At 40.6% G+C, this 21538-nt stretch overlaps 1 protein-coding gene across 3 annotated transcripts in view; it reads left to right on the top strand.

Annotated features, from left to right (window-relative positions):
• LOC137347654 (transforming growth factor beta receptor type 3-like) overlaps positions 1-21538 on the top strand; it is a 144866-nt gene that overhangs the window by 112213 nt on the left and 11115 nt on the right. For 2 of the 3 annotated variants that reach the window (XM_068012304.1, XM_068012305.1), the window contains 5 exons: positions 616-759; positions 3500-3769; positions 4320-4386; positions 13935-13976; positions 19824-19937. In XM_068012304.1, coding sequence (XP_067868405.1) covers positions 616-759; positions 3500-3769; positions 4320-4386; positions 13935-13976; positions 19824-19937 — 637 coding nt within the window. The remainder of the gene's footprint in view (positions 1-615; positions 760-3499; positions 3770-4319; positions 4387-13934; positions 13977-19823; positions 19938-21538) is intronic. The other variant, XM_068012306.1, reaches the window with a different exon arrangement.

The following is a 21538-nucleotide window of genomic DNA, read 5'->3' as shown; positions in this document are numbered from 1 at the left end:
ATCACCATCAAGCTGGAGGACCAACTCTGGTTCAATGAAGAGTGTAGGAGGGCATGCCAGCAGCAGCACCAGGCATACCTCAAAATGAGGTGTCAACCTGGCGAAGCTAAAACCCAGGACTACTTGCGAGCCAAACAGCAGAAGCAGCATGCTATACAGCTAAACGATCCCATAACCAATTGATCAGATCTAAGTGCTGCAGTCCTGCCACATCCAGTTGCGAATGGTGGTGGACAATTAATTATCTGGAGGAGATGACTCTACGAATATCCCCATCCTCAATGATGGGGGAAGCCCAGCTTATCGGTACAAAAGATCAGGCTGAAGCATTTGCAACAACCTTCAGCCGGAAGTGCCAATTTGATGATCCATCTCAGTCTCCTCCTGAAGTCCCCAGTATCACAGATGCCAGACTTCAGCCAATTCGATTCATTCAGCAAGAGTTCAAGAAATGACTTGAAAGCACTGGATACTGCAAAGGCTATGCACTGCTCATCTATTTTTAAAATGGCTTGGGCAATTTTTAATTCATAATCATAATTGAAATTAAGCTTCCCTTTAATAATGTATTCATTGTGATCTTTGATCTTATTTTCTCTTGTCTTTCTTAATCAGGTGGTTTGCCCACGTATGCAAGTGGTTTGTGATCTTGTTAAACAAAACATTATTGGCGACGGAGGTTATATCAGAATTCTTGAGCTTCCTGACTTTAAAAAGCCATCCTCAAAGATTTACAACAACACAGCTGTCTATGGAGAGGTACAGCAATATTTTAATTCAATTTTTAAACTAGCTTTGTCTAAGGTTTATATGTTTGACCTCTCTCAGTCTGTCGTCTTATGCTTATCTTTCTCTTACTCCCTCACCTTCATAAATCTTTATAAAATATGTGCAGTTGACTCCTGTAAGTGATTTGCCACATTTAATCCATTTATCAGGAACTCCGAGTCTGTGTAACATTTACCTATTATAAAATTTACTACACTTTAAACTATAGACCTTCCCTTTTGGAAACGATGCTGACTACTCTTCATTATATTTTTAGTTTCTAGATGTTTTCTGTTACATCTTTGAATAAGGATTCCATTATCTTTCCTATCACCGACATTAAGTCTATAATTCCCTGGACTTGTTCTATCTCCCTCTTTTAAACATAGGAATCACATTAGCTGTCCACAAGTCCTCTGGCATTGTTCCCTTTTCTAATGATTTTTTTATATATACGTAATAGCACCTCTACTATCTCTTCCCAAACTTTAAATATATGTGAATCCAATGCATCTGGTCTATGGGTTTCATCTTATCTAAGCTTGATTAGTTTGTCAGTTATCTCCCCTTTTCTATCTTAAATGTCTTAATATCTGTTTTGATTTCTTCTTCTGTTGTCATTATTCCCTTTAAAAAGCAGACAAGAATGAGGTTGAACATCTCTCTCATCCAAAAAATGTAAGATAACTTAGGGTCATGTCCATGAATATTAATTTAAGATACATGACAGCCATCCTCATTGTACCTGGCACTCAATCCTTCATTTAATGCATGTTTACTGAAATTAGAGTAAATTAACCCTTCAAAGTACATTATAACCTTATTACTTGCTCTCAACCATAATTTTACAGGATATATAATGAGAAGTTTGTAATAAAAATCTGAAATTTAATTGTAATGTGAGTGAAAAATATATTGAGGAAATTCAGATAATAAATGAGAAATGTTTAACGGGCGGCACAGTGGCGCAGTGGTTAGCACCGCAGCCTCACAGCTCCAGGGACCCGGGTTCAATTCTGGGTACTGCCTGTGCGGAGATTGCAAATTCTCCCTGTGACCGCGTGGGTTTTCGCCGGGTGCTCCGGTTTCCTCCCACAGCCAAAGACTTGCAGGTGATAGGTAAATTGGCCATTGTAAATTGCCCCTAGTGTAGGTAGGTGGTAGGGAATATGGGATTACTGTAGGGTTAGTATAAATGGGTGGTTGTTGGACGGCATAGACTCGGTGGGCCGAAGGGCCTGTTTCAGTGCTGTATCTCTAAATAAATAAAAATAAATACTTATTTGATTAAATTAATCATATAAACAAAGTTCAAATTGAAGTTCCAACTCAGTCTTAAATTAGACCTTATTTGACAAACAATTATATATTGTTGAACTGATTAATTTAAATTATTCAGCTTTTTAATGGCTCCATTCTTTTTTGGATCCTCAGCTAGATTTTTTCCTAGATTTTCAATTCTATCCCATCCTCCTCCAGCTAAAGGACCCACTACAGCTTCCAATACCAACCTGCTTGTGACTTATCTGGCTGAATATTAGGGGGTGAAATTGGTCTACACCAGCAGCATGAAATGGGCTTGTAGTGAATCGGCATCTGATTTTTCACAGAGCCCAATCCTCATTCCACTGAAGTTCACAGAATGTTAGTTAAAAACTCTTTTTGGAGACTCATTTCCTAGTCTCATTGGTGATTTTACTTGGTTTGAAATTAAAAATCTCAGCAATGTTCTCCAAGGAAATGAAAGCTAGCACGATGAAAAATCTGTCGATTTTGCTAGGAGTCTGTTTCATAATACTGGCATGGACCAATTTCACCTTCTAGATCTATGTGAAATTTCTGTGGAAAGAGGGTTGTAGGATGACTTGCAATGAATCAACTGAAAATTGATGAAATTGGTTGCTCATATTGACAGTGCCTCGGAACATCAGTCTTCATTTGTACAGGGTTTTGATGAGAACACATCTGGAATACTGTATGCAGGTTTGGTCTCCAAATTTAGTAAGGATATACTTGCATTGGAGGTAGTGCAGCGAAGTTTCACTAGATTGGTCCCTGGGATGTGGGGTTGTCCTATGATGAGAGGCTGAATAAATTGTACCTGTATTCTCTGGAGTTTAGAAGAATGAGAAGTGATCTTCATTGAAACATATATGATTCTAAAGGGGCTGGGTAGAGTAGACATTGGAAGATTATTTCTGCTGGTAGGGGAATCTAAAACACGGGGTCACAGTCTCAGGATAAGGGGCCAATCGTTTTGGACTGAGATGAGGAGAAATTACTTCACTCAAAGGGTTGTGAATCTTTGAAATTCTCTACCCCAGAGGGTTGTGGATGCTCCATCATTGAGTACATTTAAGGCTGGAATGGACAAATTTTTGGTGTCTCAGGGAATTAAGGGGTCTGGCGAGCAGGCGGGAAAGTGAAGTTGAATCCTAAGATCAGCCATGATCGTTTTGAATAGTGGAGCAGGCTCGATGGGTGATATGGTCTACTCTTGTTCCTATTTCTTGTGTTTTGTGTATTCTATCACACTTCCCTTCCTGTGTATTCTCTTTTGACATGTGTTTGCCCAACATTGTTGATATGTTTCATAAAATACAAACTATTAGCTAATTTTATTTACATTAAAGTTTGCCTAAACCTATAAAAAAATTGTCCTATTTTAATATTGAAGAAATTTTATTAAGTTATGCTGCACAGCTTTGATTGAAATGTCATATTTTTGCAGATTTTACTTCCTTCGGTGGGACGAGAGGTGATTAAAAATGTGAAACTACGAAACTGCTCTCTTATCCCAAGATTTACCATCAATTCAATAAATAAAGGTGTCATTCTCCCTAACATCTCAGTGGCTCTTACTGATCTAGAACCATATAAAACTAAGTGTGATCAAACAGAAATATTGCACAGCCGTTTCAAGTTTATGTTCTATAACATATGGAGCCCAAACGTTGAGGATGTACACATGGAATGCAATAAAGAAGCATATACTCTTTTGGTAAGTCACTGTTCCACAATATAATAATATTAATGGTTTGCTTAAATATTTTAACTATCAACCCTTTGAGATTAAAGGTGATTCTGTTTGGTCCAGATTTTGCTATATCTTTATATTTTTGCTCGTGATATGACAGCAATATATCATTTTTAATTTATGTAACGTAATATACACAATTGCTTGAAAGAAACTTTGAGATGAGTGTTCTGCGAAATAACCAGAATGTTTGGAAAAACAAAAATGCCAGGTGGAATGGTGCCAACGTTTTTGCTTTGTGAATCTGGTTTCTTCCAACTGCTATAGAAAATGAGGACTTCTATGGAGCAGAATGCATACTATTTCAAATGTTGTTACTCAAATGTTGCTTGTTAATATTATGCAAAAGACAAAATTGTAAATTTGTAGTTCAGTAGTTAGAGAATTTTAGTGAAGAAACAGTGCATGTAAAATAAACCCCAGGATCATGTGTCTTCCTAGGGCTATAAGCTTGCATCACTATCACTAAAATGAGTTGCATATAAATAATATTTGTTTGACCTGTTATTCCTAGACTTGCTTTGTAATGGGAAAGGTAACTAAAGCATTGAAAATTGACAACAGTAGTCCTCAGCATCCTGGTAAGTTCAGCTTCCTGTTGAAGCTCATTAACCACTTGGTTGTAAAAGTGCTTTAACATTAAGGTGTTTAATTTTATAATGTATTTTTTATTGTTATGCTTTTCATAATATTTGAACAATATCATTACTTATTTGAATTTGTGTAACAGGAGGTAAAGAAGTGAAGACAAACAAATAGAAAGGAGAAAGTTAAGGCATAAAAGGACAGAGTAGCATAATGAGTTAAACCATTATTCTTTCACTTCTTGCATTTACTTTGGACCCAGTTGGATCTGATGGGAAAAATCTCCTCTCTTTTTAGATAAATTTAGAACAGTTTTAATTGTTCCACAAAAACAAAACTGGACAGAATCTAGCACTCAAAGGACACAAGGTATAAAATGCAACACATGCCGTGGGTGCCCTTTTCTGAGCCTGGTGCTAAGGCACAATGGGGGAGATTTATTTAATGCCCTATGTGTAACAAACCCATTTATAATAAATGGATTTATGCTCTTTGTTACAAATAGCACATAAGGGAAACTTACCCCATAGTTGGAGCGAGGTAAAGAGTTTTATTTTGCATATAGTCCATGGTAGGGTTGATCTGTTGTCAAGGGTTAAAACAGCCTTCAGGTTTCTCCTCCAGCTCACACTTATTCTATCATAGATAGCCAGGCAGTGAAAGACAGAACCAGAGCCTATTCGTTACACACTTACAAGCTTTTTTTTTACAGACACATATTCTAAACATGCACCTTCAAATCCAACAACCACTGTTTTAGTCCACTTCTATATACAAGAGTACAAGTGAATCCCCAGTTAATGCCCACCACCTGAATACAATTAAACATTTAATATAAAATTGACAACACTTCTTATGTCTTAAAGAAAAAGTACATCATAGAATACTGACTTTAGCTGCACTTTGAAGAAGGGGTCTGAATTTTGTGCTTAATGTAAATTTACCAAAAGAAAAGAGAAATGTGTTGATTGTAGAAACAGCTTAGTTGTTTAAAATATTCTGTTAGCAATATATACTTTTTCCACTAAATTGGATTACTGTCTGTCTTTTTTATTCGTCGTTCTTTCATATTAGTGACCTTCTCTGCTCATCTTCCAACCCTATACATTCTTTTGCTGATTATTTCACAACATACTCTCATCCCTTCAGATTGCATGTTTCCAATGGTCACAGCAACTGTTGAGTTGGCTTCCTAGACTAGATAAATTTACAATTAATAAACACAGCTTTTAAAAACGTCTTTCAGATGTATTCATCACAGTGGGAGGTGGTACTTGAAGGTGCTTGAGTGATATCTGACTGGAACATAATTTTCAGGAATGGGAAAAATCATTAGGCCAAAGAAGTCCATTATCTTTTGATAGATCAAACCCGCTACCCATCTTCTTTGAATTGTCTCTTGAACTCAATTATATTGTCCACATAACTGACTTTCCCTGGTAGCTTATTCCTCAAGTTTATTACCCTCCCCCCTTTACCAGTGCTACCTACCTCCAGACATCCTAATTTTTAAATCATGTCATCTGCCTTTTGAAGCCTTCACCATTATGAAAAATTTGCTTGGGTCAGCATTGTCAATTCCCATCATAACATTGAAAACTTGCATTACTTTACCTCCAGGGTCTCTGCTTTTCCAAAGAAAACAAACCATGCTTCCTTAATCTTTAATTTATTTCCTGATGCCAGGAATCATTTTCATTGCTCATTTCTCTACTCTCCCAAGGGCACAAATATCCTTCCTATGAATAGGTGATCAGATCTGCATGCAGTAAATAAAACCTTAACATTTGGCTAGTTTAAATGGAAAATTGTACAGATCTCCACCAATGGCCTAATGGGGAAATGACACTCCCAGTGTAGCACTAACCCATGGATACCAAAAGATGCCATATTCAACTTTTGGTCTATTTTGAATTGGCCGATCTCAGCCAGGACAGTAGATGGAGTATAGTATAATTAGCCTTAGTGCTCCTGAGCTATAGGGGGGAAAAGCCAATCAATATTCTTTCTCTTGATCACTATTCTTTAATCTCTATCAGTGCATGACTCCACTCTGAATCAACAAATTGGGCTCACATGATCCCTGTGGTGAGTAGTCTGCTGACACACTATATAGGCTCTCACACAAAGAAATAATACCTTTGGTCAGCAATTGGTAAGAGTCAGTAGGGGCTTAATTTGTTATAGCCTGCCTCACCAGCAGCAGCCCTAAGGGAAGTTCTGAAAGGGAGGGGGAGGTGTTGCTCTTGGGGAGGAGAGTAGGCAGTGGCCCACAGTCGTGCTGCGAATCTCCTGTTCCTAGTGACTCCATGTCATTGTAAGATTTTTTTTTTAATTGCTTATTTGATGGGGACAAGGACCGCTGGTTAAGCCTCTTACCAACCAGGTAATGCTCAGTGGAGCTCTGGGCAGATGAATTTTATGGATAAGTCCTGTAACCATGCAGCTTGAAGTGAGGTTTGTGCTTGTTTCAGGTGGTCACCAGGGCGGCCTAAAAAAGGTTGTGATGAATGGGTGTGGATGCAAATCAGGCACAGGCTGTCACACTGCTAAATCTGTTGTCATTTTGCCTATATTACTTCTGTAAAGCCAGCCAACTGTTTTGAATTTAGAGCCTAGTGTTTTCTAGAGAGGTGGGGAGGGAAGTAGGGTGGGGGTAAATAAAACAAGATGCATTCATAATTTTGCATTTACTGATTTATATGGTTCAGATTATACCAGTGTTATTAGTACACAGTGATCCATTTTGCTGTTGATCTTTAAGATGATTCTGGAGTTGCTGGATTGGAAAGAGTTAAATCTGTTGTAATGATCGGAATGGTCTGTCCTGGTTTTTGTCTCTGTAAAGCTGTAGACGAGCAGCCTGAAACTTGGCAGCTGACTTCATATTCTTTAACAACTTGCACCTCTGAGGTCCTTTCAATCCAGCTTTTTTCCTGGTAATTACAGTTACCATGGCGATGAACTTGAAATGTCACCACGTCAGGGCGGGATTGCCCTTGGGAAGGAGTGGAAGGTGACCTTAGTGGCAAGATATCAAACATTTGGAATATATGATCAGAGAGGGGATGCAGGGATCTGTTTGTATCTTGCATGTGGACAGAAGCCAGTATAAACAGACATTAATCCTGACGTGACAAGAGCAAGAAAAACTAAGATTAGTGTTTTCATAATGTATAAGCCTTTGGACATCAGAACAAGAATATTCTGTTATTTTGGTTCTGAATGAAAAATGCACACTGACCTTTCCAGTTTTTTGTTTCTTAAACCTCCCATCCAGCAGCCCTCTATACCTACACCAACTAGACATTGTTTTTTTGAGTATTTTTTCAATTTTATCCTCTGGTGTGGAGTCTTGACTGGTGGCAGTGTATGTCAGAAATTCAATGTACCCAAATTTCCATTGTGTTCTACTGGTGGGAGTGCAAAGTTAAAAATGTACCCCTCCTGTGTGAACCTAGACAGTGAATTTTGGCAGATTATTCAACAGTGGAGGGTATCACAGTTGTCTTGATCCTGTCCTCATTTGAGTCTCTCACTAATGCATCCTACAGCATTGGATATTAATCAGAAGCCAAAAACTACCCTCCACTTGCTAGCCTAGTGGTCTTGGTGATCTAATTGACTCCATGCCACATTAGATGGTACACTTATGTACTAACCCATTGGGTATCTTCTCAATGCTGCATATTGTGCTGAATCATCTGTTCCTGCAGCTGATGGGCAAAGTCCCAGAGCCACCGCAATCTTCTGTGCAGCAGCTCATCGTAATAGCTGGGGCGGGCCGCCCCCGCCACCCCCCTGCCCCGATCACATGGAGAGGGCAAGCAGTCCGTCCCCAGCAATGGCGTCAACTGCCTGTGCGCAGGCGCTGATGCCATTTTTAAAGCGCTTTGAGCCCTACCAGTAAAAGTAAATTTTTAAAAAAGACACGTCTTCTGCCCCTCTCCCATCTCACCAATAACAATTTAATTATTTGCCCTCTTTTTTTTTTTTCCCCCCCCTCCAAAATACCTACCTTGTCTACCTGACCTTCCCCCCGCCCCACAAAGTGAATAAACATTAAACTATAACCCTTCCCATCATCCCCTACACCAGTGCGGTAACTTTGACCCCATTTTCGCTCCCCCACTGACCGCACAGAGAAACTTACCTCCTCCCCACCAGTGTGGCGCCTCGTTACCCCGGATGGGGATCCGAATGCGCGGGAGTGCCGGCCACCGGGCCAAAGATCAGAGCAGGAGCTCAGGCGGTGACGTAAGTATCATTAATGCAGTCATTTTAATTTATTGAAATATGCAAATAGGGGGGGGGGGGTCCCGTCACTGAGCGGTTGGGGGGGGGGAGGGGGTGCCATGAGGCCCCGCTGTCACGGGTAATTTCGGACTGGGTCCTCCTGCGTCGGGGTGTGTGGCAGCCCTCTCCCAGAGGCATCTTCAGGCCCCTGCGCCTGGGAGAGAACTGAATCCAGCCCATGATGTTTTACAGAATCTTCTGAAATAGTTGTCTGCTTTTTAGACAATGAGTAAAAATTTAATATTTCCAACCATTAAGAATTCAATAAAAAGCATTTTGAGTTTACACATGAGCACAAACAATCTTGTTAAATGAGAACAGAAAGATCCTTGCCTATGGATCTATGTTTACATATCGATATATAAACCTCCAATTCGAATAATTCCCTTTCTCTTTAGAGTTATCTTTCATTTTTTTCCACTGAATATTTGTCCATCAAATATTCTGTTGTCAAGCTTATCCATCAGATTTTCCTGCATTAATCCTTGACCCACTGGAAATATATTTATAGGGGAAGATTTGCTCATGAATTTGAAAAATCCATTGGACAAGTTTATGCCTACCTTTCATAATTTAAGAAATAGGTTTTGTGGTTATTTGCTTTGGGCCTCCTTATCTCGAGAGACAATGGATACGCGCCTGGAGGTGGTCAGTGGTTTGTGAAGCAGCGCCTGGAGTGGCTATAAAGGCCAATTCTGGAGTGACAGGCTCTTCCACAGGTGCTGCAGAGAAATTTGTTTGTTGGGGCTGTTGCACAGTTGGCTCTCCCCTTGCGCCTCTGTCTTTTTTCCTGCCAACTACTAAGTCTCTTCGACTCGCCACAATTTAGCCCTGTCTTTATGGCTGCCCGCCAGCTCTGGCGAATGCTGGCAACTGACTCCCACGACTTGTGATCAATGTCACACGATTTCATGTCGCGTTTGCAGACGTCTTTATAACGGAGACATGGACGGCCGGTGGGTCTGATACCAGTGGCGAGCTCGCTGTACAATGTGTCTTTGGGGATCCTGCCATCTTCCATGCGGCTCACATGGCCAAGCCATCTCAAGCGCCGCTGACTCAGTAGTGTGTATAAGCTGGGGGTGTTGGCCGCTTCAAGGACTTCTGTGTTGGAGATATAGTCCTGCCACCTGATGCCAAGTATTCTCCGAAGGCAGCGAAGATGGAATGAATTGAGACGTCGCTCTTGGCTGGCATACGTTGTCCAGGCCTCGCTGCCGTAGAGCAAGGTACTGAGGACACAGGCCTGATACACTCGGACTTTTGTGTTCCGTGTCAGTGCGCCATTTTCCCACACTCTCTTGGCCAGTCTGGACATAGCAGTGGAAGCCTTACCCATGCGCTTGTTGATTTCTGCATCTAGAGACAGGTTACTGGTGATAGTTGAGCCTAGGTAGGTGGGTACCTTTCATAATTTAAGAAATAGGTTTTGTGGTTATAAGACATAGATAAATCATAAATACCAGTTGGTAATCTAAGTGACAAATATTTGTGCCAGACATAATTTGTTGTTTTTTCTGTCTTTTTATGTACATCAAGTGTTGAGGAAATAGTCAGAATTAATTATTTCTAGACTTGTCAGCAAAAACTCGGATTCTGCAACTAATTGTCAATACCTTTAACTTCATTAAATTTCCCTCAAATTAGATGGCAAAGCAATCACCTTCTTATGTAATAGCTAGCTTGTAATGACTTGCATTGCAATGGAGCAATATTGATAGTTAACCTCACAACTTTTATTATCCTTAGCCAGAGAAGGATGAGTATTAGTGAGAAGCTCTAAAAACGTACAAAACTGGGGTTTAAAATAAATGGCTAATATTTACTTTAATTCTTCAAATATTCACAAGTTCACATACATCTTTATATTTGCTTACCCCAACTTGACCTTGAGTTGGTGTCTTTCAATCATTTGTGTAGCTATAAAAGTCCTGACAAATACTTCTAAAGATACTGTCAATAACATACTTTTTAAAAAAAATCTATTTGTACAAGAGGCTGGTGCTGAAATGTTTATAGTTATGATGTTATCGTGGCAGGCAGACTTGAAATCTGATCTTCCTTCCTGTTTTACAATATTCTGTATCTTTCCTAAGGCAGCTTTTCCTTCCCTCTCTGCAGCTGTGCAGGAGCTGAACCTTTCATAGTTTCTTGTTTCCTGTTGCTGTTTATTCAGCTCCCAAGACACCATAGACCAAAGAAAATCTACAATGAATTGGATATGACTTTGCAAGATTGGCCTTGAAACTCATTACAACCAACATTTGCATTCTATTCTAAAGTTGCATTTGAATTTTCTTTTTGAAGTATGTGACTGAGGTGAAGTACATTCTTCAATTACTAGCCAGTTAGTCAAAAACAGAATCAGTGCTTTCTGAAATAGTGTAATTTAAAAAATATATTGTGGGGTAGATTTTGGTCTGGGCCCGAGCATGAATGGAAATTTGTCCTTGGACCTCATCAGCATATTCTGTTCGAGCTGCTGACAGTCATCCCTGCACAAGCAACTCAAGTGAAGACATCAGTGTTGAGGTACTTGGTTTGTCGGCAAGGACCTCCTGGAAGGAGGTGTTGGAGAAGCTATGTGGGGACTTGCTATGTGGGGAGACGTTGGAGGAGCACAGTGGCTCCACATGAATGTGTTTTTTGTAAAGAAAAATTCACCTACCCTATTGGCAACTGCTGAAGAATCCTTGCCTTAATGAGGTCCTTTCAACAGGTATTAGGCCCCTAATTTAAATAATTAAAGGTCCTAACACTGGGCGCCTAAAGAAAAAGGGTCCCACAAATTTAGGAGTGAGACCAAAGCCAGTGCAGATTGAACGCAGGCTGTCCCCATGCTAAATTGGTATGCTTTGTGCTCGCTTTATGCCCACAGAATGGATGCATTGCATAACCAATTTCATAGATTCAGAATGATATAGCACAGAATGAGGCCCGTGATACCTGTGCCAACTTTTTGAAAGAGCTAGCCAATTAGTCCCACTCCCCTGCTTTTTCCCTACAGATTTTTTCCACTTTGTACCCCTATATATGTTATGTCTCACAATCATTTTTATCATACTGGAAGTATCATTAAAGTGCATCAATATTTAGTTTCTGTGCAGTTTAGGAGCACTCCAAAAAGTTTAGTTCTTGTATTTTTTTAGGCTTTACTTGAATATTTCTGTCATCCTCTGTATCAAAGACAACTCCTGTAAATGAACTTTTGGGAACCCTGTAGAACAATAACATGTTGGACAATGTGATTTTATATTGAAAATAAAAGCAAAACAATAGTAGTCAATACAGCAGATTTCACTTGATTACAGAATTTCTAACTATTGCTTTCTTGGGTTTACAAAAAGTAACCAGGAACTTTGGCTGTGATATGTTTCTAACTATCTTACTAATGACAAACCTGGACAAGCATATGCAACTTGAAACTAAAAATGAGATTTTGTCTAATTACCACCAAGTCTCTACACGCCACCACCATCACACAGACTGCAATACAGTGATGGAAGAAAACTCATAAATTGCAGCAAGGTTGTTGGGCATGTACTTTATTTCAATTGAACTTCAACAATGAATGAAGGAAATCAAAACTCTATTTTTCACAATCTTATAAGGCTGTTAAATAGCCACAAGATTTAAAACACAGAATGCCAATAGCTCAAAACTGCTGGCTCAGCAACTTACTGTGATCGAGCTTAGCTATTCCAACACTTGGGCAGAGTAGGAGAAATCTTCTTTTCGACTGGACAATTACATTAATTGACCATTTCAGAATAAAGCAGCAGGTAATTCAGGTTGGCATTATATCTTTTAGTTTACAACAGAGCACTGTTACATCACAGCTAATTTGGCACCAGAAGTGAATACTTTGGCTTTATGAAATATGCAGTCCCAAAGATGAATTATTTTCAAGAGAGTCTACTTTAACCATGGAAATACCATTAACAAAAGAAATGTAATATCCTATAAACTATCTTGTCACAGTTCTATTAATTAATGATTGACATTGTGAGCTGTCAACCATTTAACCTAAGGCAAAACTAAGCTTTAGTGATCTGGAAACTCATCACCCTTTTTCAGATTTTTTTCCAATTCCTCTCCAGTATTTCCTCTATCAATTTCCTTTTTTTCACCTCCCAAAGGATTTAATCCAGTGGAGCTGTAAATACATAATCGCCACACTCTCAGTGCCATCACTGATTCTAGGCAGGTCATTTGCCCATTGGGGTATCACAGACATGCTCAATAATGTACTTGCCATCATCTGCACATGCACAATTCTACCATCGGCTACTGAATAGTTACTAGGAGTGACAACTTACTGCATTTTCTCTTTTCCAATGTTCTCCTGGCTGACTTTCAATCTTTGACAATCCTGAGCTCATCTAAAACTCTGCTGCCCATATGCTAATGCACAAAGTCCCATTCACTCATCACCCCTGTGCTTGCTAACCTATATTGGTTCCTGGTCCACCAATGCGTCTCTTTTTTAAAAAAAAAATAATAATTCTGCCAATGTCGTAGTAAAGGAGGAGGTAGCAGTGATATTCAATAAAATAAAAATAAAGAGGAGGTACTTAAAAGCTTGGCAATACTCCAATTAGAAAAATAACCCAGCCCAGATGACTTGCATCCTGGGTTACTTCTCAAGGGCAGTTAGGGATGGGCAATAAATTCCCACATCCCATGAATGATTATTTTAAAAAAAAAAGTGGAAATTGCAGAGGCTCTGGCCATAATCTTCCAATTCTCCTTAGGGCCTTGTTTTCTTCACATGAAGCATGATCAATACATGCAGTACTTCTGGACACAGTTGTGGAGGCAAAACCCCAAGAACCATTTAAGAAGCAGTGGTATGTTGCGTTGGGATTTCAGACTTAGTCTGGACTGAAGAGTCAAGGTGGTTTAATGGCTTTCCTCATCTGCAGTTATCTTGTGATGCAGTTAATAACAATTTAAACCCGATTAACAGAAAAAACTTTTCATATTCATCCAAACAACATATGATGGCAGCAGTAGTTAGACAATTTGATCATTTTTTTAAAAAACATTTTACTTGGTCTATAAAATTAAACTGAAAATATTAGTACTGTTGAGATCTTCAGAATTAGTAATTGATTTTTAAATATTTACAAACAAAATTGTATTGAGTACAATAAACGAATAACTTATTTAGAAAGGCTTGCAAGGGACAGTTACAAGAAGGGGTTGCTGAAATATTTTGTTAAATTGTTTTATTTTTATCTTCTAGATTGTCCCAAATTACCAAACCCCACAAGTTACAGGCCAGAAGGTTAGTACCTTTGCCATGCTGTTATACCAGAGTTGAAAAGTTTCTTGTATAGTGGATGATACATTAGTGTATTATAGAAAAATTAAAATCTATAGGGGAGGAAAAGGACATTTGAGAAAATGCAGATTCAACTCTTGCATGCATGCAGGTTATTAAAATATATTTTCTCTCTCAAATTACTCCAGTGTGTGTTAGCTGGCCCAGTATATTTCATGCAGCACTGTATGTTTTTTGTGTGTTTAGGTGGGATGTTGACTAGCTTTTGACCCACAAGGTACAAACTCTGGCTTCTTAATCAAGATAGAGAGTTTATTAAGTACAGCAAGAATATACAAGCAATACTTAACCAACAGCAGTAGTTATACAGCAGGATAGAGTGTGTCCTCGGTCCTTGCCTTCCAAGCTGCATAAGGTGGTGATGTCTTCTTTCTTGAGGTGCTCTGTTGACTGTAGGTTGGTTTCTTCTTGAATTGGTGTGCCCAGAGTTGTCCCACCACCTGTCATTTATGGTTCCCTCCGAGGGTTCCTTGCTTCCATATTAGGTTATAGTCCACCTTAACCCTTTGGTCAGGTATGACCTCACCAGTCTTGAATGGTCTTTATTTGCATCATCATCCTTTGTGAGGCCTACAAGTCTATCCCTTATTGTGACTGAGTCTGTCTTAGTTGAAATGCAGAATGGGTGTCCGGTCTCACAGCAACACTACTTCTACTATTATTGTTACAATAAACACCATCTCCCACCATCTCCCCACTACAGTATACAAATATATATTTCACATTTAACAACATGATTCTAAATACAAAGTCCATAACTTAGTTATAACCTTATATATATATATATAGACACAAAGTATAACTATTCCTGAGTATAACTACAATCTCACTTAAAATCATTCTAATTTAAAACATGGCATGTGAATTTTATCAGATCATAACTTACATAGATTCATCCAACAGATAAAACATGGCTGATAGCACAATATTATGAAGTATTTGCATGCCAGCCTTTTTGCCATTGGGTTCCTAATGAAAATGGCATCTATTTAGGTCTCTGTCTCCGTCTCGCTCTCGCTCTCTCTTTTTATGCTCGCTCTCTCTCTTTCTCTCTCTCTCTCTCTCTCTCTCTCTCTCTCTTTTTCTCTCTCTCTCTGTTTCTTTCTCTTTTTTTCTCTCTCTTTTTCTCTCTCTCTCTGTTTCTCTTTCTCTCTCTCTTTCTCTCTCTTTCTCTCTCTAACATCAATTAGAAAGAGACATACGTTTATTTTGGAGTAATTGCATTTTATGTGGTATGACTTCTCTCTTTATAAAACAGCATATCATCTGACTTGCTGTGGGATTTACTAGTGTTGTAACATTTTTTTATAACTATGCATTTCTGTGTGTTATCACCCTTCAGCTGTCATCTTGACTTGCTGAAAATAAAAACAACAAATTACTTCACTCCAAGTGAGGACCAAGCAAAGAACTGAAGCAATGAAATGACTCAATCTTTTTTTCTAAAATCTTTTGTTCACCACTTTTCTTTCTCACAAATCCAAATATGCAGGAATTAAAATAGTTTCTTGCATAATAAAAAAAAAAGTTTAAAACTGCATGCACCATACTAATAACATTTAATCTAACAAAATATTTTTTCTTATTTTCAATATATCTATTAACTTTTCCTTCATAGACCTCAGTGAAGCTAAGATGTCTGTCATTATAGTTGGTCCCTACATTTAAGCTTTGAGTATGCCTGCCCTCCCTTCAATTGTGCAATTGTTCCCCAGCACACATTTTACCATACCCATTTTCCATGTGTTCATCCTTGCATGGTCATTCTTGCATGTTCCCTACCCCCATCCCCATACAATGAGAAACAAGTACATCTCATTCCCTCCTGTCAGAAACCAGCAAGACGAGCAACCACAGCAGATTTCAGGCTTCCACAAAGTGCATGGTACCATCAGTTGCACCCAGATCATCTTTCGTGCTCTTCATCTGAGCTCTGCCATATTCATCAACAGAAATAGATTCCTCTCCCACAGTGAGCTGCTCCACAGGTAGTGCATCATGCAGATCAATGCATTCTATCCTGGATGCAGTCCACTGTTTCACCTGTATTTGAAATAGCACAGCAAGTTTAAGGCTAGCTACTGGGTGATGAGGGTTATCTCCCCCCATAACATGGCTCATGATTCTGGACAGGAACTGTGCCTGACCTAATGCTCCTATGAGGTACTTCCCCTGTGTCTGCAGCATGGCAATCTGCTGACCTTCAGTTGAGGAAGCTACAGATGAGTTTGAAGGACACCTTGGAGCAGTTCTGAAATGAGGTTGCAGTTTCAGACTACACCATCTTGGTATGGGCTACAGCAATCTTGACCAACTGGATGACGGGCAACAGCAAGGGACTGGGAGTGGGAATGCTGAGGACAATAGGGTTTGTATTCTGTAGAACCACTGCTACTCTCCCAGGAAAGTGCCTCAGCAATCCTTGTGATCTGTTGGAGAACATATTGCTGGACTGGAAGCTCCTTTCAACAGTGGTACCCAGAGCCACCATGCCAACAGTCTGAGATTCCAAATGGTCAGAGCTTTAATGGAAGCTCTTTCTGCTGCAATGGAAGCTGTGACATTGGTCATCTGATACTGCATCATGATGGGATCCACAGGTATGCTTATGGAGAGGACCACCTGTTTCACATTGGAAAGATTAAGCTCCAAGTTCTGCACCAAGTTGGTGGTGAACACCTCCATGCTCCTTTTAAATTGTGCGCAGGTTTTTCAGTGCACCAAGCATTTGATGTGTATGCCCTTCAGCTGCCTTCTGCAGCCTGGACCATCAAAGTCCTTTTGCAGCTGAACTACTGTGTGACATCGCCTCTGGCTTCTGCACACTGCGCTTGTGCCCAGAGTCCCACCACTTACAGATCTCTCTATACTATCAATGGATCTGATTCCACCACTGCCTCAGCTCATCTGCTTCTGAAACTCTTAACCATGCCTTTGTTATCTCTAGACTGATTATCCCTACATGTCCTGGCTGACCACCTATCTTCCACCCTCTATAAAATTAAGTTCATCCAAAACTCTGCTGCCAGTATCATAACTAGCACCAAGTCCCAGTCACCCATCACTCCTATGCTCGCTGACTTGTGTTGGCTCCCAGTTAAGCAACACCTCAATTTTTAAAATTATCATCCTTGTTTTCAAATCACTCCATGGCCTCACCCCTCCCTATCTGCAACTTTCTCCAGTCCTACACCCCTCCGTGATAGCTGTGCTGGCCTCCTGTGCACCCCCAATTTTGGTCACTCTACCATTGGTTGCCTTGCTTTCAGCTCCCAAGGCACTAAACTCTGATTTTCCCTCCCTATACCTCTTTGCCTCTCTGCTTCTCTTTTCTTTTTTAAGATGCTCCTTAAAACCTACCTCTTTGACCAAACTTTTAGTTACCTGCCATAATATCTCCTTAAGTGGCTCAGTATCAAACTTTGTTTAATAATGTTCTTGTGAAGCATATTAGGGCATTTTACTATGCATAAATGCAAGTGATGCCCACATCCCATGAAATTTTTTTTAAAAAAGGATGTGACTGTCAATGTTAAATAGCCTCCAGTGTGGAGAGTTCAGAGTGTGAGACTTGCAACAATACCTTGTCTGGGGTGAATTAAAGCATATGACTTGAAGTGTTGCTTCCTGATCGAACTAGGTGGGTGAGGGGGGTGTTGTGAATTGAGCAGTTACTGAAGCTAGTGTGACAATTGATAGGATATGCTATTTGAAGATTGAACTCGCTCACCTTGATAAATAGTGCCCTGCATCCGTGTTCTTGGCATTGACCTCCTGTTACTTCCACCTAGTGTCTCCTGAGCCTAGGATGTCTCTCTTTCTCTCCGTCTCCTGCACCAAGGCCTCCAGTGCAGCATCAGAAAACATTAAGCACGTGAAAGACTGTGCACCAATCATTCTGCTAAGTATTACGCCACTGATTCAGTTCACAAAGGACTCCTATCACTTCTTATAGCCACAATCCAATTCCCCTTTAAGAGGTTCAGGTTCCCTTTAAGTAGCACTAGCCTTTTTGCAATATCTGACAACCCTGCTGATGCTGCAGACAGCATGAATTTTACATGCTGTCTGCATTGCTATGAATGGTTGCAGGTTAATTGCATACCGTGATCCCCAAATCCGTTTTCAGAGTTTATCTAGTTTAACCCCCATAGGTTCATGTAATTCACTGCAAACAATGCCACAGGAGATCCACGTCTGATATAGGATAAATTTTACAATGCCCTTTGTTAGCTCCAGGGCTAGAAAATTAGGCGCTCTACCTTATCCATCCAGTCCATGAGGAACCTGATTTTCCAGAGGGAGATTTAGTTCTCACTTAAATATTAAAATTCTTTGATTTGTAGCCCTTTGATTTAATCTAATGACCTTGGATGAGGCTCTGTCCATAGTGCGGGCTCGCCCAAAAAAGTGGATGCATCAGGAGTAGAGGCCTGCTACCCAACCTGGACCCGACGACGTGTCTGGTTCAGGTCGGGTCGGGCCCATCTTCAGGGTATGACTTTCGGGCTTGGGTCGGGTCGGGCTGAGTCCAGGTCGAATTGGGTCGGGTTGGGCCGGACACACACAGTAAGTGCTCTGCCGGTAAGTATTAAAAATAAAAAAAACTTACCTGAGCTGGGAGTCCGGAATGAAACTGAGAGTCTGCGCAGTGCGCGATGGCATCACTACGACATCATCATGCATGCACTGCAGCTTCATGGAGCTTCCCAGTTGGAAGGTAAGTGAAAGGGATGGTCGGGTCGAGCCGGGCCGAGTAGGGGCGGGTTCAGGGCAAATTCTGAGGGACTCTGGCCGGGTCGGGCTCGGGTCCACTGTGGATCGGTCGGGTTCTTTTTTCCCGACCTGAGCAGGCCTCTAATCAGGAGTTGCGGGCTTTCAACTGCTGAAGCAGACTTCAATACATTTTTCACTTTTGGTGGGAGGTGGTTTTTATATACATGGAAAATGTATTTTGTTCTGCACATTAGTTGTTTATGCCGGATAGTTTTCCATTTTTGAACTCCTCTTTTTCTCTACCAATACTGTAGCATGAGGTTTGCTGTTGCTGCCTCCTTCCAAATGATCCCATAAAACATCTGCCATATCAGTCAGTCTGCAGTGTACATGTCAAGGAAGTGATGACCATTATGCTTGCAAGGGGAAATTCCTTCATTAATTTTTCCATGGAAAGGAGGCACCAAATAGCACAATTATCTTGGGGTGGCATGATCCCCTCTAGTACAAGGATTTGTACTTGGCACAGATGTGGAAATCAGGGCACTTCATTATCAACCCCATGGCCTTCATGAAGCAAATGAGTTTGCATTCAATGTTCAGGTAGTATTTGACCATAGAAACATCATTCTGTACAGTAGTAGCTGTCATTCAAGAAGCAGCCATGATGTCTTCAGTGAAATACTGAGTGGATGGCAGTTAGACAAACAGCCAGCAACAAAATAAAAAGAAAAGGGAACAAATGAAGTTGTTCAAAATATTTTTTGAAAATGCGATCGGCTGAGGTAATGTTTCTTTTAAAATAGCTAATGTCTGCAATGCCAATACTGAACAAATTTTTAAGTTGTTATAATATTCCCATGTTGTAAAGGAAACTGTTTCTCAGTAATATGGATATTTCTGCATACCTAGATTCCTAAAACAAAAGTTTAATTAGTGCACTTTCTAACTAATATTTTGATGCTAATGTATTTCTGACACTCTTTAGTAGACTAGAATATTTTCTGTTAATCTGGTGTAGTTTAAATGTTGAAACTTGATTCTAATTAAGCTGTTCTTAATTATGTGTTTTAGATTCCTCACAAATCCAAGGATTGGAAATGTCAGCTGTATTAGGAATTGCATTTGGTGCATTTGTCATTGGAGCATTGCTGACTGCAGCTTTGTGGTATATCTATTCACACACTAGTGAGTACCAACTTCACAGTCTATTTTTAATAAATTATATACATTTATTTTGACCTCTTAACCAGCATTTTAGAGTATCAGTTTGCCACACTCACTATTGATTTTCAGATACCATGGGCTGGATTTTCGAAGCATGATTGGGTGGGCCCAGAATTTGCCGCCGCTGAAATCGTGCAGGCTTGCCGACACTGTTCCTTCCCCGAGCCATTTTCAAAGAGGCCGGATCGGGGCAGAACAGCGAACTGCCCGCAAATGGTGGGTAGCCAATAAACATTGGCCACTGACTGGAATTTTCCAGTTGGCAGGTGGGCCCCCTGCAGTGGCCAAAACACAGCCGGTGAGAGGAGGTGGCCTCCTGGTGGCAGACCACATGGGGGGACAGGGTCCAACCGGCTTTTTAAACACCCCTCCCCTGCAACTGCCATACCGTGATGGCTACAGCTGTGACTGCAGGCCGCCCTGTGGAGGGGCACCCCTCCATGAGAATGGCCTGTCAGCTGTGGCCTCTTTCTATTGTTTTTTAAAGCAAGGTGTTCAGAGAGCACCTCAAGATGGGGGCACTCTCTGTCTCCTACATACATTGGCAGCTTCCACCTCAGATGCTGGGGCTGCCAAAGTATCATTACTGGAGGGCCTCCTATTAGCTGCCCAGCCTCGGGAGCCTTCTCACCATCCTTAATTTGGATGGCAAGTGTGCCCTCAGACCATTAATTGACCTGGCACTGAAAAATCGTGTAAGGGGTCTACTTCCAAACTGGTATGGGGTCGGGATCCAGAAGTTCACCCGGCATTGGTTCCTGACCCCAGAAGGAAAATCCCGCCCCATATCTTCATTCTCTTCCATGCCTAGTGAAATATGAGGCAACTAATTTTTTCCACTGCTTTTACATCTAGCAGATCTGTAACAAGACCCTTTTTAACATGCACTGGTCATTAGCCTGAATTGCAAATCCCTACTGGAAGGACAGGCTGGGGGTTTGTGGTGGCAGTGGGGGGGGGGGCGTTGGTGAGTGGGCAGGGGGTCTCGTCACTCTATTTGCTGCTGAGTGCCCATCCAGTTTTCAGAGCCAGAAATCTGATCCCCTGTTTGCTGGAGCACAGTACAATATTCTTATCCCAGAAATGGCAGTGGCACCACAGAATAGAGTGACAGAGTCTAAGGCTGTGATTTCTCCCCAATGAGGAGCTCCCAGTTTCAGGAGCAGGTGTTGAGCTGAGGCCAAGTGTCTACCACAGAGAAGGAGAAACAATTATAGGAAGAGTTTCCCCAAACACCGCTTCAAGCAACCACTAATGAAGTAGAATAAAAATAAAATTCTGGAAATATTCAGCAAGCCAATCAGAATCTATGGAGAGAAAAGATGTTAGCTTTTGAGGTGGATACCCTTCTTCAGAAGTGTAATTGACCATTGACAGAGCAGAGCATATTACTACAGCATTGGCTGGGGATGGTGGATTGTACAACGTGAGCTAATAGGTTTAGAGTGATTATGGAAGAGACGAGAAACAATCAAAAGGTAAAGATACTCAACAGGAAGAGAGCTAATTTCACTGAGTCTGAAAGGGATCTAGGCCAGGTGGATTGAAAATAAAAATTGATA

This window comes from Heterodontus francisci, chromosome 32 (assembly GCF_036365525.1).
Source record: "Heterodontus francisci isolate sHetFra1 chromosome 32, sHetFra1.hap1, whole genome shotgun sequence".
Taxonomy (NCBI): Eukaryota; Metazoa; Chordata; class Chondrichthyes; order Heterodontiformes; family Heterodontidae; genus Heterodontus; species Heterodontus francisci.
This window is presented reverse-complemented; position numbering and strand designations above follow the sequence as displayed.